The sequence below is a fragment of the Thamnophis elegans genome, chromosome 1 (genome assembly GCF_009769535.1).
Source record: "Thamnophis elegans isolate rThaEle1 chromosome 1, rThaEle1.pri, whole genome shotgun sequence".
NCBI lineage: Eukaryota > Metazoa > Chordata > Lepidosauria > Squamata > Colubridae > Thamnophis > Thamnophis elegans.
In genome coordinates, this window is record NC_045541.1 from 134,057,289 (window position 1) to 134,084,337 (window position 27,049).

The window sequence follows — 27,049 nt, forward strand, 5'->3', positions numbered from 1 at the left end:
TGAAAACAATCTGGTATAAGTTATCATCAGGAGTAATAGAAGATCCATTGATAATGAAATTAAGAAATGACATGTTAGTTTCTGTGATAAACTTTAATCTAAGAATGATAAAAGTGCCTTTATGGCAATAGTGTTTAAGGTGTTTGATTGGACCCAAGAAGGTCCAGATTCAAATTCATCATTAGCCATGGGAACTCACTTAGCCAGTGAGTGTTCATTATCCAATCACCTCTTCTCAACCAAGCCTATCTCACAAGACTTGGGTAGGCACAAAAATGAAAGAAGATTCTTACGAAAGCCAGCTTCAGTTCTGAGAGGAAAGGTAAGATACCGATCTACTATATGATAAAACATGAAGAACACATAAATACTTTCTATACAGAAAAAGGACAGCAGTCATTGTAAGAGAATAATAACCTCCTTCAGTTTTAATTAGACCAAATGTGCAAGTTTATTAGATATCTAAGTGCATATTTTTCTGCCATCTCTGAATTAAGTAGCTTCTGTGTATTCACACCAAGGTGATTTCAGTGGTGGTTTTTTTTTTCCAACCAAGCAAAATGTTTCTATGCATTTGATGTGACTTTAACACTTGCTTCTACTTGCTGCTGTCTCCAGGTAAAGGACCAGAAACCCTTTATGCTGGGCAAAAACTCAATGATAATGAGTGGCACACAGTCCGTGTGGTACGCCGAGGAAAGAGCCTCAAACTTACAGTTGATGATGATGTTGCCGAAGGTGAGTGGGTTCATCTCTATTTACTAAATGTGAGTCCTTTGCATTTGAACTTATGTCCCATAATATAAGACATAATTCTGTGAGATATACCTGAAGAATGAAGGACATAAATAAAGTGGATCACACAATAAACTATGTGGCACAAATGCAATCTCAGCTACTGATTTCAGCACTATGAAGAACAAGGTTAGCCAAGTAAGCACTTGACTCAGACCCAAGTCTGGAACACTGTATAAAGGATGATGGGAATAAGAGGATTCTAGACTATTTTGTTTATATTCATGCTTTATTCCTGTAAAAAATGAATACCAATCAATGCTGACAATGCTTCTTACTATGTTAAGTTCTACATTCTTTTCTACTTCATATCTGTAATCATCTCCTATGAAATTCTGTGGACATTCCCAGTGCAAGGAAAGAAATCAGGAACATATTCTATAGTAGGTTTTTTTTAGAATCTTGAAAGAATTTAAGAAAAAAACTGATTAAAAGTTTGCAAAAATCCTCTGTTTAACTAGTCTAGGACAGAAGTGCAAATACTTCACACCAGTCTATAGGCAAGCTGGCAGTGAGTTGGATGTGGCCCTTAGTAGTTCCCATGTTCTACCATTTTCTTGCCATGTCCAAGTCAATTCTTATTCATTCTATACTGCACCACTTTCCTAAATGCTACCCTTTCTTTCCTTTTGCTTTTCTATCTTTTCTCTACTTTCTCTTTTTGTGTTCACTGCATTACCTCTTGCAGGTAATCACATATCCTTCCTTCCTTCCTTCCTTCCTTCCTTCCTTCCTTCCTTCCTTCCTTCCTTCCTTCCTTCTCTCCCTCCTCCTCCTCCATAAAAATATAACTAGACACAATACCGTAATATAAATGGATAATATAAAAGCTAATTTTCTTTTAAAGTAGCCCACCACTTTTAGACTATGGCCCTGCTAAAAAGCCAAGTATAGCCCTCAAGCTGATACACATTTTGTATACAATGATATAATACATATACAATATGTATACAATAAAGGTAGAATTGGTATTATGGTGAAGAAGTTGAAAACAGTCATGTAGTTCTATGTGCTCATGGTCTTAAATGTACATATCAAGATGCACTGAAATATAAAGATGTCAACTTATAAGCTCAACATATTCTATTTTGAGCTGTTAAAATATGTATTTGCATTCAAGCACATTTTATTATTTGTTTGTTTGTTTGTTTTTTCTATCCAACCTTTACTATTTCTATAAATAATTCAAGGCAACAAACATACCTAATACTCTTTCTTATTCCTATTTTCCCTAAAACAACAAGCATGAGAGGTGGGTTTGGCTAAGAGAAAGCCCAAAGTCACCTGGCTGTCAAAAATACATTTTCCCTGGAAAAATTAATTAATGATCTGACTGTAAATTTAATAGAAAAAGTAAGCAAAGTTGAGGGGAAAATGAAAAATGTATGCATTGCTTTTTTAAGAAGGAAAATCTTTTAATGACAACTCAGACTATTTTTCATATTTATGGCTGTTTAGTATACTCATTGTAGATTTTTGAAACAGTATTTTTTTATGCTTCTATGAATAATTTATCAGTACTAAGAAAGAAGCAATTCTAGGGCTTAGCCACATGATGGCATGTGTTGCTTTAATACAACAAAGCTTGTCAGAAGTAAATTGTGTGTGTTTAAGGAGAGTAGGATAGGTAATTCATAGCCCAGTTTTGATAACATTAAGTTCATAAATCCAAATGTGAAATTCTAAACCACTTTAATTACTCTTACTTATTAAAGCATACAATATAGCATCATGCCCACCGAGTTACAAATTAACACATATGCAGCTTAACACTGGCAATCATCTATATGCCTACCGATTAATACACACGTAAAAGAATGGCTGAATGCTTTGTGTATTGCAAGTAACAATGGGAACTATATGCTTGTAATTTGTGTAAATAAGAAAAAAAAGATAATTTAATTATATTTTTTCTGGAAGCAAATAATTAATGACCGGTATAGAATCACACCATGGTGAAATGGAAAGGTAATTTACTACTTGAAGTTAATGAGCCTGTTCTTACCTCTTCTTCAGCCTTACCCCCTGCCACATTGTTGAGCAAATGATAACCAAACTAACTTCAGACAGTAGAGTAAAACTATTTTTTTTTCCTGTGAAAAACAGCAGGATGACCACATTATCATTTTTATGACTTTGTCCTCGTTTTTCTTTTCCTTCTTCTTCTGCTACCCTTGCTTTTGACAATTTAATGGACAATCCCCAAAGTGGGAAACAAGTATTCCAAAGTATTTTGGAATTGCTTGTACATGGAAAATCCAATTCAATTAATACAACAATTTAGCTCTTAATGGAGAAATAACCTCCATTCAACAACCCAAACTATGCTTTAATATTGGAAGAAATCATTTTCGAGAATTTTTTTTTTTTTTTTAAATAGATATCTTACCATTTGATTTTGGCTAGAGTGGTGTAAAGTCCTTTTTCCTAAGCTGACATTGTCTTTGGGCAATCCAGCCACTATTTTGTAATTTGAGAAGGTTCTCTATAATTTAGGGACTGGAAACATTTTGATCAGTTTGATAACCTACCACATGACTTTTCCATTGTGGACTCTGTAGTGTTTTGCAGCTGACTGACTGATTTCCTTTTCTTCTTCAGAACAAACTAATGAAACAAGGCAAAGAGTTAGGACCCAGCCTGGCACTAAAATCCATATTTTTTTGGTTAGTTGAAAAAAGTGCAGATTGGCTCTGGCTCTTCAATAGTTATCATTAATACTTTGCAAATATCAGCTCAGAGACTTTGAGTGATGATTTTTGAGAGCTGGCCATATGGAAGTGTTCTTAGAGGAGTGAACTCTCTACAGTATTAGCACCATAAGTAATCTGAAAGATTGCTCAGACTAAGAGATGGTAACTAAAACAAGATTATCTGGTTAATGCTATTGGTTTTAAACTTGTACCTCCTTAGCTCAAGTTCATCTTTGAGCTAAGCAGATATCAGATAGATTGATGCTATTTGAGGAATGCTGAGAATTTCCAAACATCGTTTTAAACACTATTTGGAAATCATTTTGGGGAATGTTTTTCTAACCATACTATGCCAACAAATCTGGAGACTGACATAGTGGCCAAAAATAATAAGAGGCCAATCTACCTTCCAGTAAAAAAAAAAAAAAAAAAAAAAAAAAAGGAGGTTTCATAAAGTGTGCAAACTACGATACAATATCCTTAATTCCAATGCTGGTAAAATAAACTAGCACAGATTACCGCCCTTCATAGAATAATGATGCCAGATGTTCAATCCTTCAGAAAAGGCTGAGGAATACAAAATATTATTGCTGATGCACACTGGATGACTGAGAAAGCCAATGAATACCAAAAAGAACTCAGTATGTGTCTCATTCACTTGTGTTGATCACATCCAGCTGTGGAATGTACTGAGGCAAATGGAAATCTCAGAACAGCTCATTGCCCTTAGTAGAAACCTATACACAGTTCAGGTAGCCACAGACAGACTGAACATAATGAAACGGATTGGCTGCAGTTTGGCAAAGAAGTGAAATGTCTGCAAGAAAACAAACAAGCTCAGAGAGCACCAAGAGTTCCTCATGAAACAAGACATGCCTTATATACTTCTCTCTTATTTATTTAACCAGTAGGAAGAACAGGTTATTCTGTGGGAAGCTGGGTTGAAAGAAGTTGACTGTTGTTTTAAAATTGGAATATATATATATATATATATATATATATATATATATATATATGTATATATATATATGTATGTATGTATGTATGTATGTATGTATGTATGTATGTATATATGTATATATGTATGTGTGTATATATATATGTATGTATGTGTGTGTATGTGTATGTATGTATGTATGTATGTATGTATGTATGTATGTATAACCTACATTTTGCTGATGACATTTATCTAATTAGTTAATAGATGAAAATGCAAAGAATCTGCAGAGTCTAGTAATAAAAGTAAAAAAAAAACATAATAAAAAATGGAACTAAATATAATGAAGATCAAAGACAAGAGGTACAATAACCAGGCTTGGTATTGACAATGAAGATATCAAAGTGGAATATAGTTTCTGACCTTTAGGATCAACCAACAACAGTAACGGAACAAGCAGTCAAGAAATACGTCACAAACATCCATAACAGATTTTTTGCATAAAAGTGGAAAAAATGAAATTGTGATTTGTAGTTTTGATGATTAGGCAGGCTAGATTACAGAAATAAGAGTGTCACAGTGTAACTAGAGAGAGAGATTAAAATATAATTGTACTTAACTGCTGTTACGAACACTGAAAATCACTTCTTTATACCTTTATATAAGTCTTAGTCTCTTTTTTACTTTCTTCTATTTTTTTCTTATTGCACTTTAGCCTTTCCTTTTATTTTGCTTTCCTTTTTGTTTTCTCTGTTCTATTTTACTTTGTAGTTGTTTTTATTATTTCTGTTAAAACTTTCAAAAAATATAAATAATATATAAAGAAACACAGTACATCACAATTAGCATTTGATAGAGCAGCTATGAAGGCCATCAAAAGATATTCGAAGGGTAACATCTATCTGTGCTAAGAAAGATCAGAAAAATGGAAGGCCAGTAGAAGCAAAAGTATAACTTTAAAGAAGCAAGATAACGGACTAGAACAATGGTGTTGGAGAGAAAATGATGGATAGCCACAAAAACAAACAAATGAATTGATTAGTGATCAAATCAACCCAAAGTTCTCACTTGAGGCAAAAATGGCCAAGCTCAAATTATCCTACTTCAGACCCATTATACAAAGACTTAATTCTCCAAGAAGGCTCTAATGGTAAGAAAGGTGGGGAAATAAAGGATAACCAGCATCATGTTACAGTAGCAATAGGGGCACTGTTGGAAGAAGTGAAGGACCAGATTAGAGACGAATCATCATGGAGAAAATCTAGGTGCTTGCTAAGAGTCGATACTGACTTGATGCACATAATCAATCCAGCATCAATCAATCAAAAATTGTATTAAAATTGACAAGATTGCTGATCTGTAAGTAGAGATTTATTCATTTTATTCACTTGATCAAATAATTTGTATAGCCATCAATCATAACAGTGATTTTGTTGTACAAGGATTAAAACATGAACCACAACATATACAATCCTTGGCCTAAAGAATAAAAGAATGACCCTAATCACAAAAGCCAGGAGCAGACACTATCTAAATTCCTAATGCAAACATCAAGGGAAACAGCTACATCTTCAGAACCTTACAAATGGCTAACAGAGTTGGAGCCATCCAGACCTCAGGCAGGGGGTGGGATCCTGTTCTGTAAGACAGGTGCTGCCACAGAAATGAAAAACACTGGAGGGATTGGTGAAAATTTAAAGCTGAACCTCCAGCTTAGTGCTAGAAGAAAGACCCAAGACTACACTTCTGCTTGTTCACTATGCTTTCATTTCCTATCATAGACATAACAGAAACCTTTTGATTCTACGTGAATTTAGTAACTTCTTGTCATATTGTCCAAACCCTAACTATGTTAAGATTCAACATTAAGTTCAAGTATATGTTTAGTACAAACAGCTAATTTCAAAGCGGTTATTTTTGTTAATTATAATTAAGATCTATGATTGTTTAGGGTTGAGATACTACACTAAAATGTAGTTAATCTAAGTAGAAGCAGAAGGTTGAGACTTTTTTTGGGGGTGGGGGTGTTTCCAATTGGAAAGCAGTATAAAACCCGAGAAAAACCTATAGTTGCACTCTCATAAATTCTAAAACCTAGTTTAAATGTATATCCAAGAACAGCCAACAATTTTGTAGTATTAAATATATAATGTGTTTTGAAATAATTCTGCCAGTCATAATTGTTCAATGCAGTCATAGGATTACAAATAAAAACAGGAGAATGAGAACAGTATCAGTTAACATAATTAAAAGTTTGTGAGAAAAATATCATATTGCATTTTTTTAATTATATGTATCATTCTCATACATTTCTAATTGGTGCTGTTTTTAAAAGTGTGATAGCATTCTGCAGAATGTAGTGTTATTGAATCATATTTGATCAGCAATAAAGGATTGTGACAATAAAATCTACATGAAACAAAAAAGATTCTCAGGAATTGTTAAAGATATATAGAAATGGAAAAGAGATAAAGATGATTATTACAATGACTTGTACAGGCTGATATAAATGTTGATTATCTGTACATTATACAGTGGAAATTTATTATCAGAAGTCACACTTTAGTGTGCAATTTTATCTTTTAAAATTCAAAACTGAACATACTTGGTCCTGATACTACTATCCACAAGGACAGATAATATATGAATTGCTGATATTGGTTGATTTTAAAATTGTGTCTCTGTTCACTCCATTTTCATTTCAATTGCACTCAGAGCTTAATACAACAAGCTCCCTAATAACTTTGCCTATTCAACCAACTTTATCAGTGATCACATCTTTACAAAATTGTTTTCTCAAAAGCTAATCTAAAGAAGAAAGAGGAATGTCAAGTCTTACAAGCATGAAATCTGCTAATGCATTTCTTTCAGTGGTTTACCTTGCATCTTCTGGACAAGGTGGTGGAGCTTTAAGGCATTCTTATTTATCATTGTGTTCCCCACATGGGTTGGAATGTAGTTTTAAAATTGTCACCCATGAGTACTAAAGACCACAATAGCTGCAATTCCTTGGTATGGAAGATGCACAGATTTAATGTATCAAGTTATGATAGGTTGACTTAAAGAAACAGCATTAGTATTAATAGAAAAAAGGTTCAGGAACTATTTAGCACCCCACCTTTTGGTGGCCTGCAATTCCCAACATTCCTAGAAAAAATGGTAATGGTTAAAAATACTGGAAATTGTAGTTTAGCAATAAATGTCATTATTTATTCCTAAAAAGATGGAAATAATTTTGAGTAGGCTTTCTTCTATTACACGTTACTGCAGAATTTTTTTTAGTTGTTTTGTGCTTTGATCTTCAGGTACAATGGTTGGTGACCACACTCGCTTGGAGTTCCACAACATTGAGACTGGGATAATGACAGAGAAGCGTTACATCTCTGTCATTCCTTCCAGCTTCATTGGCCACCTTCAGAGCCTCATGTTCAATGGCCTTCTCTACATTGACTTATGCAAGAATGGAGACATTGACTATTGTGAATTGAAAGCCCGATTTGGGCTCCGTAACATCATTGCTGATCCTGTTACCTTCAAGACCAAGAGCAGCTATCTGAGCCTAGCAACCTTGCAGGCCTATACCTCCATGCATCTCTTCTTCCAGTTCAAGACAACGTCTGCCGATGGTTTCATCCTTTTCAACAGTGGGGATGGAAATGATTTCATTGCAGTTGAGCTGGTCAAGGGGTAAGATCTTCGGTTGGCTCTGGCAATGGATTCGTTAATAGAGGTCTTCCATACATGTTTAAAACCTAATTTTAATTACTGATTCTTTTATTTTTTGAAATTATAACTTTAATGACTTCATAGCTATAGCATATTTTCTCTGACAAAGCTGCTTCTGTTTCATTTCCCTAGACAAACCTTTATTATTTGAAATTTAGAATGATCTTTTTTTTAACCTTTTCAAAGCCGGAACTTTTATTTTTTGAAGGTATATCCATTATGTGTTTGACCTTGGAAATGGACCTAATGTTATCAAGGGCAATAGTGATCGCCCATTGAATGACAACCAGTGGCACAATGTAGTTATCACCAGAGACAACAGCAACACCCATAGCCTAAAAGTGGATACCAGGGTTGTTACTCAGGTCATCAATGGTGCCAAAAACCTTGACCTTAAGGGTAAGTAATTGGATCAATTTTGAACTGATTCATCCATGCATGATAATAATTATTCCTAATACCATATCCATTGAAAAATCTGAAAGCTGGGTGTGGGAAATATTGACATGGTGAACCATACAGTATAATGATTATAAATACCTGGTATTTTTAGTTATAAAGATTATAAAGGGATCATGCTTTTGGGAACTGCACTCTGTAGAAAGCAGTAAGATTTAAAAAGGTATTGCACTGGATAGCTGAACTTATTTCTTAAGAACTTTATATATGGCATCATAGGGTTGAAATTACATCTTCAAATCCAATCCCTAGAGCAGGAGTCTAGATTAAACTTCCTCAACAGATCATAAACAAGTGAAGGGGAGTCCAGTACGCAGCCTGTAACTGATTCAATTATAAAACAACTTTTATTATTATTATTTTTCCTCATATTCATTCAGAATCTGTTTACTTGTAAGTTAAACTATTGGTATGTGACACATGCTCCGGAATGATAGAGAATAGAACATAGAATTTGTCTGAGTGACAAATATACGCTCCTTAGTTCTATCCTCCCGATATTAACCTAATATTCCTAATTCCCTGGATCAGTTGCTAGTTCTATGATCTTCCTTCTAAAGTATGGTGCTTAGAACTGACTATAAGACTTGGGGTCTGATTCATATAGAATGTAATGAAATTGTTACTGTTCGTAATTTGGGAACTATAATATTATTGATGCAATGTATAATTGCAGCTGCTTATTTCTATATCACACAGTTGTTTATATTGCAAAGTTCTCTCCTATTGGCATTACCTAACTTATCATTAGCAATAAGGCATTTTAAGATGCTGATCATAATATAATAGCACTGCTCACTGATTTCCTTGGACTTCCCTTGTCTCCTGTCTGTTTTCCTTTAGGCGACCTGTACATTGCTGGACTGGCTCAAGGAATGTATAGCAATCTCCCAAAGCTGGTAGCATCCAGAGATGGATTTCAGGGCTGCCTAGCATCAGTGGACTTGAATGGACGTCTACCAGATCTCATTAATGATGCTCTGCACCGCAGCGGACAGATTGAGCGGGGATGTGAAGGTATAGTTCAGTTAAAATGCAATTTCTTTTTGTTCAGTCCTCCCTCCCTCCTTGCTATTCTATGCATTGCCATTCATTTCGTTCATAAAGGCTCTTACTGATCTATCCTCATTGTAACATCTCCCCATGCTATCCATATACATGTTCCGTATTTGTAATCATCTTGGATGTGCAACATGTGAAAGGAACGAGAGATGGTTCTGTCGCTTTCTTGTTTGATGTATTATATCCCTATCACAAAATACATTATATATATAACAAACATATCACTTGGCTCGCTTAGGTTATGTTTATAATTCTAATCACCTTAAATCAGGAACAAGAACAGTAATGATTACAGATTTTATCCAAAAACATCAAATAAATAGCTGAAGACTATAGAAGTAATATAATGATTAAAGATTTGCCAATATATAAACGATCTGGATATTTAATCCCCAAATAAAATTGAGACCTTACATAATGATGAAATGTCTTTGATTGATTTGATTCCTAATATAAGATCTCAATTTCCTATCCTGCAAGCTCTTGCTAATTATTAAGGCATAATATTTGCTATTCAGTTGTATTCTACAATGAAAGCTTTAGGCTGATTTCTATTAAAAACATTCTTACCCATCAACTGGCAGTAATTATGTATATAAGAAACAACTGGAGATGTTTATTCATAATCAGACAGTGATTATAAGAAACACAACAAATATGTTAACATTATTTTTTTCCAGTTGAGTCATTTTCCACAAACAGGATTCTGTAAAAGTATCCGTGCTCCTAAAACAATGCACAGTGGTCTTCATGAGTTATTACATATATCCCAGTTTCACTTAGTATTTTATGAATTCAAATTATAATTAATCACATTCAAATGATAAATCTATGCATAATAATATTTTTATTAGGATGGTGTAATATTTTATTTATTTAAATAATTTATATGGCCACCACTCTCACAACAGTGATTCTCTGTAGCGTATTAAGATTAAAACCAAATAATTAAAAAAAAAAATAGCCTATGACATTCAAGGGAAATGATACCTTATAAAATCATAGCCACAATAAGCTAGCCCAACCTTTTATCTAACCACCTGGCCTGAATACCTGGAAAAACAGCCAGGTTTCTGAAGCCTTATGAAAAGCCAGTAGGGTTGGAGTCATCCAGATCTCTGGGGAGATTTTATTACACAAGGTAGGCACTGTCCTAGAGAAGGCATGGCTGCTAGATCAAGCAAGTTGACACAGTTTGATAGAGGAGATGTGTTGTATATCCTCTCTGCTGGTTCTAGTGGGCTGAGAAAAAACAATGGAAGAAAAGCAGGCCTATAATCAGAGGTAGTAGTCAGCAGATTCTGACCAGTTTTGGAGAACTGGTAGTGGAAATTTTGAGTAGTTTGGAGAACCACCTCTGACTGGCCCCTCCCCCATCTATTCTTTGTCTCATGAGTCCCACCTGATTGGGAGGAAATGGGGATTTAGCAGTAACCTGCCCCTTGAGTGGTGTGGGAATGGAGATTTTACAGTATCCTTCCCCTGCCATGCCCACCAAGCCACGCACACCAAGCCACGCCCACACCTACCAAGCCACACCTACAGAACCTGCAGTAAAAAAAATTGAATCCCATCACTGCCTACACTATGTTATGAGTAACTTCCCATTTGGTCACCTAAGAGTTCTATGAATTACATGGTTAGTTGGCTCCATCAGTCTTTTATATTTTATATGACTTTGGAATAAACAGCAATCTACTTTAAAAGCATCTTCTTTTGTACCATATTTTTACTTTTGGATCGGAAGTATGAAGAAATAATCCTCTGGAATAATGAGACTTTTGAAAGAATCAGGGATTTAGGAAGAAGGTAGGTAGGACATATCAATAAGGCAAATTAGATTAATGTAACATTCCCACAATGGCTGCTACTAAGACTCTCTCAGCCTTTGTATTTGAAAACCTGTGATTTGAGAGGAAAATAGTCACATATGAATTTTTTCCCCTTCTCTTTAATATTTTACAATATCTCTTTCTGTAAAATAACCATCAATGGCTGGTGTCATCTGACAATATTAATATGACAGTTTTGTTGACCTGCAAAAAAATGAATGGAAGCAACAAATATTAAAGACGATAAGCTTTTTTCCTACTAGAGTCACATTATCAAAAGGATAAGAGAACTAGAGAGATATGCACAGTGGGAGAAACAGTGAAGGAAGAGGGAAATGAAAGGCAGATAATGCAAGTGATGATAATTCCATTATTGACAGTAACTATTTGCAAAGCAACTTTTGGATGATGGCACAAATCGTTTTAGGGTTAGCTGTTTAACTACTCTGAATTTAAAAATGAAACTGTTGTGAGAAGTAGATGTATTTACATATATAATTCAAGGGGGCTGTATTATCTATAGCTCCTTGCATTTTTTTAAATCTGCTCCACGAAGCAGATTTTAAGGGTATATTGGTTATGTGGGTAAGAGAACAGAAACTTGTGGTACACAGTAAGGATTTTTCTTCCATGATATTAGACTCAATCCTTCATTACAGAATCCTCAGTAATGGGATTATAAAAAGAAGTAAATAAATAAATATTTTTTGCCATTCTGTCAATGACTTCAAAACACATTCTTGAATAAGGAAATGTTAGAGTTGATTGCAACAGAAAGCATCTGTACCACAGTTAATTAAGAAGTCCAGTATTATCTTTTGTGACTTGAACAAGATTCTTACTTTATTTTATTTTAGTCATTTTAATTTATATATTAACTTACAAATGCAATTATGATTGTGTTATCATCCAGCTTCTGATTTCTGAAAAGATTTCTAATAAGATAACTGCTAATACTTTCTGCATTTCACTTTCCTCTATTTTCCATCTCTTGTGAATGGCCAGTTATTTAATGAGTTATGAAAATAACTCACTTGATATACCTGAGCACAGGATTTGTGCTATAAATTAATATTTAGGATACCTAACAGTAGAAGGTCTTTTCTTTCCTTTTTGGGACACTTGGTTAGTTTAGCTACATCTCTACAAAGAAGAAAATAAATTATGAATATGTGAGCCATGAAAAATAATGGTTCTGCTCCAACTTGTGCAGCTTATATTGATTATATATATATACATGATATCTTATTTTACTTTCTTAGCTGCAGTGTATCATTTCAAATATAGCAAAGTGTTGGTCAGATGTCTGGAGGGTTCTGAGCCTAAATTTACGCTTAATGTTATTTGAATAGTTTGAACAAACTATTTTGCTGCCATTCATACATATACATATACATATACATATACATATACATATACATATACATATACATATACATATACATATACATACACACACACACACACACACACACACACACACATACATATATATCTCTAGTTATTCGGGTTTCCTCCCGCGTAAAATTGGAGATGTCTTGGTTTCGACGTTTCGACGAAGTCTCATTTGTCATCTTCAGGCTTGGTGCTTCCAGGAGCAATGTGAGATCTCAGCTGTTTCTTCCTTTTAACTGCCAGTGGGGGTTTGAACTGATTGGGTGGGAGCTTGGCTGTGTCCTGATTGGGTGGAGGTGTGTCCTGATTGGGTGGAGGTGTGTTCTTATTGGTTGGGGGTTTGTGTTTCATGTAAGGATAGGAGGGGTTTAAAGAGGCTAATGGTGCATTTGCAGTCTGGCTTCTGGTTCTGGTGATAAAAAAATGCCCACACAGCATGAACAGGTGGGACGATACCTCCCGCCTGCCAGCCATTTGGAAGCCTGCCCTTATTGATAAACGAGTCCCTAACATGATGAATGACACCAGGCCCACACTCACAAGAGCCACACAGAATATCACCACCAAACATCCACAAAGAAAGCAGACAAAAACCCACACTGATGAGGAGGCACGACGAAGGACCAGAAGCCAGACTGCAAATGCACCATTAGCCTCTTTAACCCCTCCTATCCTTACATGAAACACAAACCCCCAACCAATCAGAACACACCTCCACCCAATCAGGACACACCTCCACCCAATCAGGACACAGCCAAGCTCCCACCCAATCAGTTCAACCCCCCCACTGGCAGTTAAAAGGAAGAAACAGCCGAGATCTCACATTGCTCCTGGAAGCACCAAGCCTGAAGATAACGAATGAGACTTCGTCGAAACGTCGCCAAGATATCTCCAATTTTACGCGGGAGAAAACCAAATAAGTAGAGACCTACATACTAACACCCGCGAAAACCTCAGAAAACACACACACACACACACACACACACATATACATACATACATACATACATGTGTATATGTGTGTGTGTGTGTGTGTGTGTGTACGTATGTATGTATGTATGTATGTATGTATGTATGTATATAAGATTTTTTAACAACCCCCGGTATGCCCAAATATGGGAGGAAGATCACTACTTCCATTCTCTGTCTTTCGGCTCGTCACAAGAGACCATCCAGGCAGAAACCCAATATTTTTACTGTTGCCTTTTTGTTACATTTATAATGTATATTTATATTTATATATTATATATATTTACACACACACACACACACACACACACACACACACACACACACACACATATATATATATATATATATATATATATATATATATATATTCCTCTTAGGCACTATACTACATAGTACTACTATACTACATATACTACATAGAAACAGCTGTGTTTCAGAGAAATATATCTTATGTAGGACATTTCAAAATAGAAATGTCTGATTATTTAGTTTGCTAGATTCAGAATTTCTACTACCTATAGTTGCACAACTATCTTCTTAATTAATATCAATCCTTTTTCAAAACAAAATACAGTTTGGTGTAACTGCTTAAGGCAGTGATCTAGAAATTGGGAAATATAAGTTCTAGTCCCACCTTAGGTCCATAATTAGCTTTCCGCCAGTGACTTTCTCTTAGTCCTAGGAAGCAGACAATGCAAACCACTTCTGAAATCCTTTTAACAAAACTGCAGGGACTGGTCCAGGCAATTTCCAAAAGTTAACAGTGATTCAAAGACACGCACAAACACTCATTTTAAAAAGCAAATTGCCCATTCCACTAAAATCAGAAACATAGTAATGGAACACATGTTTACATTTATAAGATATCTGATTTAGTCTCTTTACATCTGCAGTTGAGTTCCATACCTACCTACCTACCTACCTACCTACCTACCTACCTACCTACCTACCTACCTACCTTCCTTCCTTCCTTCCTTTCTTCCTTCCTTCCTTCCTTCCTTCCTTTCTTTCTTCTGACCTTGGAAAGCTAAGAGGTTCCATACCTCTTCTGACCTTGGAAAACTATTATGCATCAGTACAGACTTGCATAAACTAATTGGACCCTTTGTATCTTTTACAACCACGTTCAGTGAGGTAATTCTGATTGTTAAAAAAGAAAAGGCATAACTTATCCTACATGCAAACAAGCATCAAACCACCAGGATGGTTACACGAGACAAATAACTATATGTAGTGTCAGCTCATAAGAGATAATACCCTGAAAGAGATAATTTGTTACACATATCTGGGATTGAGCTCTTAAGTGAAAATTTGGGACATTAATCCATAGCTGAGATCATGATAGAGCTGGATGCACGCTTATTGGGATTTGAAAGAACTATTTTTGTGATCTTTGGCAATGGCTAACATGAGCTGTGGGCTGCTGCTCCCTTTCCTTGTTACAGGCTTGATCACTGCTTTCCAAAAAGCACACTCCCACAAAGACATTTTTGCAAAGCTAAGAGTTTTTGTTGACTCCAGCTGTGAAGAATCCTAGGCTTAGCTAGCGCTTATCACACAACCTTCAGATCCTCAGCTTTGGAATGACATAATCAGTGTGAGTGGAATTTAAGCCAGAAAGACTGTATCAAATCATATTTTCTAAACATTAGTTATATATAAATCTGAGTACTTTCATTCATATAATGAGATTGCTTAACCAGAAAAGGTACACAATGCTGGCTTGACTACTTTAAATAAAAACAGCTACATCAAAACAAGGACAGTCACGTAACTTACAGAAATCAATTTTAATAGTAAATAAGGGGACAATATGAAGAATTATATTGATATTGGGATTTTATTTTTAAAAAACTACTTGCATCTTTTTTTAAATTGAAATGATTTCAAAATCAGTCATAAAATGAAAAACCAGGCTGATATATAGTTGATATTGCACATCTCCATATAACCTTTCTGAGCTTCTTCTGTAACTTATTTTGTCAACAAATAGAAAAGAACCCCCCCCATATTCCTCAATTATTAATTTGAAATAGTTTATTAAAAGATGAGGATGAAGAGAATGAATGAGATAAATATTTAAGAAAGTAACATCTTCCAATTACCACTATGAAGTGATACCACTATTAATTACCACTATTAAATATCCATAATCTTTTAGGGAGTATATGGATGTATTTGTAAAAGATTAATATTTTTTTTAAAAAATAATTGTATTGTATTTATGCAGCCAATTATGAATCTTCTATTTAAATATGCTGTATATATGAAATCTCTAAATATTTTTGTTCATAATTTTCCACAATACACATACATTATAATTTTCCTATGTACACATTTTCTTTAAAAGTATCTGGTCCATGTTGTGGTGTAATATAGTTTCTCAGACTATATGCAATTTTATATATGCAAAATCAACAAAATAAATCACAAAATTTACAGAAGTGCAAAAAGAGAATCCTAGTGCTCTGGTATAGATGTTTATTTGGGAAATGCACATCATATCAGAGTTCATAGAGTTCAAACCTCATTTTATTGCCATCACTTTCTTCGGCTAGACATAAGGAGTAAAATGAGAATTTTCCATTAATTATTCAGTGTTTTATTGCTGAGGGACTTCATTGACAAGAATAATAGTACCTCTAAACAAGATGTTTAAAAAGATCTTTCTTCTCTTTAAAACTAGCAATAAAAATAGGTTCAATATGTCTCAGTTGATTTAATCAGATTAAATGTACTTTATATATCTCAAAACCTGATTTTACTGGCTGGATATCTTGTGGTAACTATACAATTGGAGCCAGCAAGAGAAATTCTTTCACAATAGGTGAGATTTAGTGGATGTAATAATAAACAATTGTAACTCTTATACCACATATAAAAATAGTCCTTGATTTATGACTACAATCAAGCCCCAGATTATTGTTGCTGAGCAAGGCAGTTATAAAGTGACTCGTGTCCCATTTTCTGACCTTTTTGCCACATTTGTTAAGTGAATCATGCAGTTATTAAGTGAATCTGATTTCCCCCACTGACTTTGCCAGTTGGAAGCTAGCTGGGAAGAATATAAATGCTGATCACATGACCTCAAGACAGACCAACTGTCATAAATACCTACCAGAAATAATTTTGGTTACCAGATACTAAGTAGCCTAGTCGCTTTACTTTTTTTAAAAAAAACATATAATGTACTGGTATCACAGAATTACCCACTTCCTTTATGGGTTCCCCATCTAATTATAATTTTTTTGAAACTGTAAAGTAGATTGAAGGCTCAATTATCCCACTTCTATAACTTTGCATAGTGCTAATGCTCAAAAAGTAGAACAAGAATTCCTTCAAGGGAGAAGAAACTCTGTAAAATTGATTTAATGACTGTTGGATGATGAATACATTTTTTTTAAAAGAAAGCAAATATATAAAACACGAAGCTTCATGATGAGTCATTGTGAGGTACACTGTGTTCAGTGACTCCATAGAAATAAATCACACTGTTTGCAAGTGATCTTACAAGCGGGCAAGTGACGTAGGATTGTGGTTTAAATGCTAATGTATTAAAAGCTAAAGCAGAAACTTCCTTTGCAGTTTTAGCACTAGACCTGGTTGATGGTGGTCTGTGAGAATATCTATAAACTGCATGGGGTGATTTTTTAAAAAAAATAAAATAAAATACATAACAATAATGTATTCCAAAAGTGAATAATCAAGATATCTAATAAATCCTCCAGCATAGCTAATGGGTCAGTTCTTTACCAGATTTCTTTCTTTCCTGAGTGTTGGATATAAATGTCTTTTAGTTCCATCAAATGTTTATGGGATATTTTCTTGGTCATCCCTCCCTTCAATTTCTGCAATATGGGTAAGAAACTCTGAAGTCAAAGATTGATTTCAGAGTAATGTATTGGAATAACTTGTTCCTAAAATATAAGTTTTTTGACAGGACAGTAGATACTTAACAAGTTAATGGAAGGATAATCTTGCCTTTGCTCCTTTCATTGGTTTATTACCTCTATCTATCTTATATATTCCATCCCAAATCATTATATCATTATCTATCCTCTATCATAAATACATTAAGTGTGTATATCTAATTTTAGAGCACTCAGCAAAAGGAAATACGTTTCCAATTCTTCCTTGGGTTTTCTTATAAGTGCATTCTGATTAATTGGAGAGTCCGATCTCCAAAAAAGTGACTGTTTTGTTAGACCTCCATCAAATGCACATGGGACACCTTGTAAAGAAAAGACTAAATATTTCCTACTTTGTGGAAAACTTAATAAAACCAAATTCTAATCTTAAATTTTATAGTAACATCAAGAGCATATAATAAACATTCTTTACATTACCTGTAGAGATAGAAATATCTCCTGCTACCAGTTTTTCTCAGCTCATATAGTATTTGAAGTATTTGCCCATGGGCCTCAACTCATGTGTTCCGGGAGATTTCTGGAATTTAGAATTCTCAGAATAAGTTAACTCCATGGAGTCTAATCTACTCCGGATTTATTAGTAGAATGACAGACCATAAACTCTAGAAACACATCCCCGATGGCATCATTAACTGATGTTTATTTATGTATTTATCAGTTATATTTTGGCAAATGACCCCAAATATCCAAATTCAAGGAAAAATATGTATACCAAAATAAAATAAGAACATAAATATAAACAGATGATGATGATGATGATGATGATGATGATGATAATGATAATGATAATGACAATGATGATCATCAACTGAAGAGAAGGGCCTCCTAAATCAGTTATAGATTCTGACATTCTAAAAGAAATTGCAGGGCAAATATCACTACCACATAGGGAAAAGTTTCCAAGTCATGTATTCATTAGAAAATAATAGAAAAATAAGCCCCTTCAGTGATTGAAACAAATGGCTAGAATCTTGTGGGCTTGGGCATCCTTTAAATTTTCAACTATTTATGGGCTTAAATGTGTTTAGTACTTTCATTTAGAAATACACTGATGTAGAATGAAGTCAAGGACCAGAACAAGAGCAGGTTCCATTTCAGGAACATTCCAATGAGAATGTTTTTGAATATGGTGGGATATGATCGACACAGACTTGATGTTGGGTAAATCTATCTTGTATATGAACAAGAAAAATTCATAGTAGACAAAGCTGAGTGATTGTATTGCAAATTGAAGCCATCATCTAAAATCTTCAAAGAAAGCTACATCAAAGACATCCCAAACAGATAGGTTGTTTATGAGATCTAGGAAACTGCTAGATAGCAATAACCAGATGCAGAAACTTCTGATGTCTTCTAGTTATAATCCAGATTTTTGCAGCTCAGATTTAGAATATAATCCCTCGGGATCAGAGGTGCCTTTCATTACTACGGAGTCTATTCTTCTGAAATAGAAAAAAAGTTATTTTATCTTAATCTTATTTTAAAACACCAACATTTACTGTACCTTCTTAAAAGCTTACATGAGAAGTGGATATTAAGCAGAAATTTATCCATATATTTTTTCTCTGGATCTGCACATCACAAAGGAAGCAGATAGGTTTCCCAATTTTTTATTTTAAACGAGCATGGGAAGCTCCTCAATGGGAAACTAATCTCACTGTTGGCTCCTTCATTTATAAATATTGGTGAATCTTGTGCCATGAATGTTCCTTCTGGTGTTACTCTTTGTATATGAAGTATGTCCATTCTATTTCTCTTCCCAGTACTCCATGCTATGTCGCTTGCTATTTGGTTTGATGTGGAGCTGATGATGGATTGAGGCCATAATAGCTAACTCTCTCCACCTATGTCTGTCTGTTGTCTTTGATGGTGTCATTTCATGTCTCTTGCTGGTGTCACCCATATCTCTGAAATGAGCATATGGGTTGTGTTGGTTATCCCTATTTCTTTTTATTTATTTTTGTAGACGTTACCCTGGTTTATCTGCTATTTTACTAACTCTGATTTATTGTTTTCGCTTTTTCCGTTCTTTTGCTAACAAAGTTGAGTTGACCAAAGCTGACCTGCAAGGTAGAGAAGGCTTTTGTTTCCTTGCCAGTTTGACTGAGTTACCTTTTAATGTAACCTTTTATATATCAGTATCTATATTTCTTATCAATGCAGTCACATCTCTAAGGCAAAGGGATATGAATTTTCTTCAACTTGCTAAGTTGGAGAATGGGGTGGTGAGGATATGGAGGGGGGAGAAATGTTCACTAAGGTTTTTGGGATAGCTTGAGAGGTTTGACTGTATCTCACCTTAAGAATATCTATAACTGCATGGCTTGATTTTCTAAACAAAAAAGTTTAAAGTACATGAAAGTAGCACTGAATGCTTGATTCCTAAAATCAAGATGTGGAATAAGTACTTTAGCACAGTGTAATTACTTACAAGGCAATCCTATGATACAAGAAATTCTTTTTCCAATTCTCTGCTCAATCTCATTATGATTATGAAATCCAATCTGGAAACATATATGAGGGGGAGATGGAAAAGGTTTAAAGAGGGATACTTGACCACAAATATTAGAAGGATAAATTAACTTCTTCATATTATGCTAGGGGTGAGATGGAAAGCTATTGCACAACAGTGCAAACTTGTTTTAAGGCACTTTTCCAGCCCTGATTCTTTGTTCTATTTCTCTCATTTAGTATTTTTGCACATTCACTTGGAAATGTGTACTCATTATATAATTAAAAAAAAAAACTGATGAAATTCTGATTGGGCTGTTCCAGCTGAAGTGCCTAGAGCTCAGGTCTACCTGGGATAGGTTTGATTTGACGACTCTTGAGAAAGTGGACAGGGTTCTCTGTATGGTGGGTTTGACTGCCTATTTATTAGAGCTTCCTGAGTTATGGGATGACCCAGAAGGTAAATGTAGATGGGCTCATTTCTTTCAGAGAAAGGCTGATGCCATCAGCATTGAAGGAGTTGGTGGTATGCACGCTCATCAAAAGGTCATCTAATTATCATTTTGTTTCCGGTTGAGATATTTTTACCAGCACTTGCAGATAATCCTGGTGGAAGTAGATTATTTAGAGTTGTTTCAGTCAGATTTCAGCCCAGACTTCAAACACAGAGACAGCTCTCAGTCCTGCGAGTCCTACTAGCTAAAGCAGATGAAGAAACAAATTTAGACCAGGATTATGTATATTTATAGTAACAGACTCTTCCAAGTCTGAATGAGCTTCCCTTTCCCTCACCTTATCAAAATGTGAACTAGACAGGAACCTGAGACATTTTCACCAAGTAATTCCTTGGATGGCTCAAGGTTTCCTTGTCTGATTGGTAATGACTTTTTGCCTTATCCTTCAAGGTCTATAGCACAGCATTTTTTGTGTAATTGATGATATTTGATGGAGCCAGAGGTGCACCCATCTTTCTGCTTCTTAATCTCTCAGTGTATTTGATACTGACAATAATGGTATCATTCTGAACTGGCAGCAGGTTGAGATATGATATGAGTTTGATTTGTGAATTGAAGTTGTCTTTATGGTGCTACTCTTCATTTTTTTCTGGCCAGTTCCAGTTGTGGCTGATACAGTTGTACAAATTGCACTGATTGCCAGTATGCTTCTAGGTATGATTTAAAGTGCTTATTATCCCCTCTAAAGACTTTCCTGGCATTGGACCAGTTTCTTTGAGGAATCCTCCATAGCTTCTGCTTAGCTAATATGGATTGAAAGAGTTGGGACATTCTGGTCCTTTTGATGAAACAATGCTATCTATCAAGAAACATGCCTCTGGTTTGTGGTGCCTGCACATTGAAATGGGCTTGATGATGATGATGATGACCAGTGCCACCTCAAAGTTGTGAAGGAGAAATTTAAAAAATTATCTTTTGTCTAGCATCATTAAATTCAATATCAGTAAATCGTATCCATAAGAAAAAAGAAAATAAGCAATGAGAATAAATTCTAATGGATGAATCAATGGAAAACAACACTTGTAAGAATTACCCAACATGATTACTTCTTTATGCAGTTTATGACTGTATTTGCTTTTTTTTTTTTTTTTGCAACTGCATCACACTATAGGCTCATATTCAGTTTCATCCTCAATTCCAGTCTATCAGGATTCTCATACTGATTGTATTGCATCACTTTGGGTTCAGAATGCCCTGTGTTGTCATACTGATAGAGAAGGAAAACAAATACTTCACTTGTAGACAACCATAGCTAAACTAGACAGGGACATGAGTCCACATAATTTACAATTTCTTGTTTCTGTATGTCCACTTTGTATGTCACTGGAAAATATGAAAATAGTTCTAAGCATTCTGGTAAATGCATTTTCAAAATCCGATGTTAGACAAATTGCAGTGCTGAATCAAAAAACTTCGGTAGCTATCTTGAGTTTAATGTTTGTTTATTTAATTCTATTATATAATATTAGAGTTATCTAATATTATTTACAGCCATGTTTGACCTGGATAGTAAATTATGGCGGCTATTTTGGAATTTTGCATTTTTTATACTTTTATTTGCTGGCAGCTCCTTGTGTGATTTTTTTTTCTTTAAAACTCTGTAAGATATTTCTTTAAATAGTGCGTTTGAGAGAAATTCACATAGTTGGATGATTTTAAATGCAAACAGTGTTTCCATAAATTTTGACATCTAAATTGACTCTTCTGAAATCTATATCAGATATGACATTCTTTGCATAATGTAGCATTAAGACTTTAATGTTTTATTAGGTGAAGAAAGCAGAACCAGAAAGCATTTATAAAAACAGCATTTCTGACACCCTGTACAAAGTTTGAAGAAATATATTATTTAAATCCTTTTCTCTTCAGTGCACATCAGTCAGCTCCCTTTTGCTTCTGTCATGAACTGCCAATCATAAAGCAGCTTTTCTTTACTTTAGAGTGTGTTTTGTTTTTGTGGGGGGAGGGGGATTAACCTCTTACTTTTTGTGGCACGTCTATTGTGATAGTCAAATGTCACAAGCAGGGGAGTTTTGACCCTAGTAGAGAAAAGAAGCATCTGTGGTAGATGTTCTCTTAGCAAGAAGGATCTGTTGCTTGGTGAGTGCCAACAAGGAAAAGCAAAAATAATATCTATACATTTGACTTATGACCAATAAAGAAAGGTAAGCTAACTCCTGTTATATCCCTACTGAAAATTGGAACTCTTAGCATTCCCACGAATCCTAGAATTTCACTTCATTTCCCCCTTTTCCCAGAGATTTTAAATCCACGTGAAGTCCTGATTCAGACACACAATCTTGATTGGTTGCTCACCTTAGAAGGCTTTTTCCCCCAGATATGCATTGTAAAAGATTCTCATAAATGTATTTGAAACATGTGAATTGTAATTATATTAGGTGATTAGTCTGCAATTAACTGGCAAGTACTTTCAAGCTGATTTAGTCAATCAAATTATGTGAGCGTTCCTTCAAAACCTCCAGCAGGTATCTTACAAGAATAAACCCCAAAAGCATGAAATATGTGCAGAGAGACACATGCAATGTTTTTTTTTTCTTTTTTGAAAATTCAAGTTATTTATATCAGGCCCATGGAAGTTCTATTTTTTTTAATGTGTATCATTTTAATTGCACCACAGTAGCTCGGACCTTCACTTTAATGACATGCTGTGGACCTTTCTTACTAAATTGGAGATGCATTGGAAACTGGAGTTTCTCAGAGCAGGAATGCCGATCCTGTCCTTAAGCATTTACTGCTTAACACTAAGCATGAGAAACTCAAAGCACAGAGCCCCATTAAGCCGTGAAAAATCAGGAAGGACAGCAGCCAATTTAAAAGGCAGAGGGCATGTGAATGGTCCACATCCCCATGTTAGTAGAGGACAATCAATTGCTTTAAGTGGATTCATTCTAGCATGAAATAAAGACACCAAGATTTCCACCCAGTCTTGTAGTATAAGGTATCTAGCTAGTTTCTCCAAACTTCCAGCCTGTCAAAGGAAGGACTCTAATCCAACAAGTGGCCTATTTAGATTTACCACCCAGTTATACATGGAAGAGAGGACTTAATGACGGAAACTATCTGCTCTCAGTTTCCTTGTTGCAAACATGGGATGGCACTTTGGAGATTTGTGAAAGTTTGTAGAGGGATGCTTAAAAGGGAAGATTTAAACTTCCAGAAATTTGTCATTTTTCCTACCAGAATTAATATAAGCCAATGTAACTCTCAGCTTGACTAACTTCATGTAATATACTGTAAAATTTCCATGATATATTCCAAATAACAGCAGTATATGCTGCTCTCATTTTAGAATTCAACATGAATAAAAGGCATAAGGATTCTCTTGAAGTGCCTTAGGTAGTATTGACCCAGGTGGAGATTCATTTAAGGAGCTGTGTCTTGTCACTGATTAAAAATATGTGTGTGTATATAACCTATACTGAATGCAGTAGTTCACTTTCCATATCAACCACAGAGCCTGTTGAGGAGCATATTTTACAAATCAGAATGAAAGACAGTGAAAGATTCTGAGGATCTGTTTAGAAATCACTTCAAAAAGAGAGAAAATGACTTAGCACCTCCTAACAGAAGATCACTGAGCTATTGATTTAAAAAGATCACTGGGATATTGCTTTAGATCAGTGGTGTCAAACTCACATTGTCATGGCATCGTCACAGGACATATCATGACTTTCCACCCCCTTTGCTAAACTGAGCCTGGGCATGATGTATCCGGCCCCTGGACTAGGAGTTTAAGAGTCCTGCTTTAGACCTTGTCCACCCTTTGTTGCAGACCTCTTTAGCAACAACATTCTTTGTTGTAGACTTCTTGTGCAATCCTTTGTTGCACACTTCTATTACATTCTTATAAGAATAGGCATTCTTACCTCACTTCCAAATGCTATGTGTCATCAGGTGCTGACCCTTTGAGAACTGTAGGCAACAAAAAATCATTTTAATGAGTTTCGAAGAAAAAATCATTTTAATGTATGACGATTAGTGTAAATTCAAATTGACAATAAAATTATTCTAAGTTCTAAGTTCAAGGTTAGAGCAGTTGGACTAAAATGCTGACACATGTGTAGCTCCAAATGGTTCTACTAGTTTCTTGTAGGATTATTCCATTGCCTAACCTGTTCTCCCTTTCCTCAATACATTTTTAGCTGTGAGGGAGAATGAGAACCCTGGCTTCTGTAGCGACTTTCCCCTTCATTTATAGATATATTAGTTGACCATCAACTCTTCAGTGTAGAGAATGTGCAATCCAAAATTGGCTCACTTATCACTGGTTTAAAACATGGAGTTGGGATTGAAAAAAAATGTTGTCTAATATTTATTATTTATTTATTAAATTTATGTGCCGCCCATCTTACTGTCAAGTGACTTGGATCTACAGCCCAGTTGGCCAGTCAGAAATTGTTTTAAAAATTCTTTGTAGCATCTAGGGATTTTTCAGTTGATACAAAAGAGTTGTTTAATTGACCCATAGTTTCAAGAATTTTTGTTAAAAAAAACCAATTGGTTTATGGCAGGAAAAGAAAGGGAGGGAGGGAGGTTGCAGGGAATAAGATAGAGCATTTTGCATGTAAAGTGGAGGATATTTTGTCATGTGGTTAAAAACTGTTGGTTGGTATTGAAATTTCCATGAAAACAACCATGACCGTAGAATATTGAGTGGATGCATGAAGATAGCATGCTGTGGTGACAGCAAGATTTAGACTAGCATGATTTCCTTCCAGGATAGAAGGGAATATGACAAAGTAGCTATATTGATGTTTCCGTATCATCTTTCTACTTATTATTCACTTGATCCCTATGTCAAAGAAATTTTATCTCTGCTTTGTAGATTTGACAACATTGCTAAAGAAGCAAAACTGTTATTTTATTTTTTTTCAATCATGCCACAATGGGTAGTGGTCCATTTTGATAGATGAATCTCATAGGATACTGCTAATTAATTATATCCAGATATTTCACCGGTATGGAGCAAGTCAAAATTATTTCTTGTTCATCTTAAATCCTCAGTCTTTGTGCTACAGTATTTAAGAGGATAGAATAGAAGTATCCACTGGAATAGTACGTGAAATGCTCATAAAATTAGTAGTTACTACTTGCAAAGTCCAGATAGAACTATAATTAATTTAGTATAACCAAAACAGACATGTGTCAGAGACATTTTTCTAAAAGCCTCTATGAGATGTTCAGAATTATTGGTACAGAGCTAAAGTTCTTATTTATGATGGCATTTAATATAATACAAAGGAGAAAATGGAACAAATAAAGGAACAAATTAGAAAGAGCTGACATTTCACCAGATCCTATTAATTTTTTCCCCAAATATCAGCAGAATTTTTTTTGGATGAGGGAGTTTTGGTAGGCAAATTTGATTTATTAATCTGATTTATTTAGCTACCCAAATCACACACAATGATGTCCACCTCATAGAGGTGTCAGCATTGTCAACCCATGTTTCTACCAAATTCCCTAGAAAATAGCATGTAAATAACAATCCCATTATTTATATATACATAAAAAAAACTTAGGAAGATGGATAACCTGATGAATCAAGTTGTTTAACTGAGAATAGGAGGGATGTGATAAGCCTTTTTGGAGGAAATAGTACTTATTATAAGCATTTTTTTCCTGACCCTGCCAAGGAGGGAATATGCTACTTTTCATACCTTCCTTCTGCTGTGTACAAGTTACCTGTTTGTTGCTGAGTGTTTAATTCTCCATGTCTTTATGTGTCCTGAATTTCTGTGGCATGTTCCATGAAATGGAAAAGCATACCGTTTCTTTTTGGGGGGGAAGGTGGACAGGGGGCTGCATGAAGATAAGTATTCATAATCCATTATAATGTCTCTTTCTTAGTAGCTACACTTTCTTTCATGCATTTCTTGCTATGCCATTTCAGGACCAAGCACCACCTGTCAAGAAGATTCCTGCGCCAACCAAGGCATCTGTATTCAGCAGTGGGAAGGCTTCACTTGCGATTGTTCCATGACATCATATTCTGGAAATCAGTGCAATGACCGTGAGTACCACTTTTTACAATAAACTGAATTGGTTACAAGGGAACCAAGAACCATTTAGTGTGTGGTCTGCAAACTTGCATGGATTCTAATGTTAGAGTTGTCTGGTGAACTTCCTGGGAAATTAGCTTATGAAACTGGATTACATAAGAGCAATGGAGAGTTTTTATTTTCTCTCAGTTAGTACGAAAGTGTATGAGTGCATTCTGTTTTCATGTTTAAAGACTTTTTTTTAAAAAAAGGCATTGATG

General features: G+C 34.9%; 1 protein-coding gene across 1 annotated transcript; it reads left to right on the forward strand.

The window, feature by feature from the left end:
- The first annotated feature begins 121 nt into the window (after positions 1-121).
- On the forward strand, positions 122-26,823 carry LOC116506140 (neurexin-3-like). Its single transcript, XM_032213799.1, has 6 exons — positions 122-206; positions 619-738; positions 7,731-8,112; positions 8,360-8,550; positions 9,454-9,627; positions 26,681-26,823. Exons 1-6 carry the CDS (start codon positions 122-124, stop codon positions 26,821-26,823), a joined length of 1,095 nt encoding a protein of 364 aa, XP_032069690.1.
- Positions 26,824-27,049: the final 226 nt, after the last annotated feature.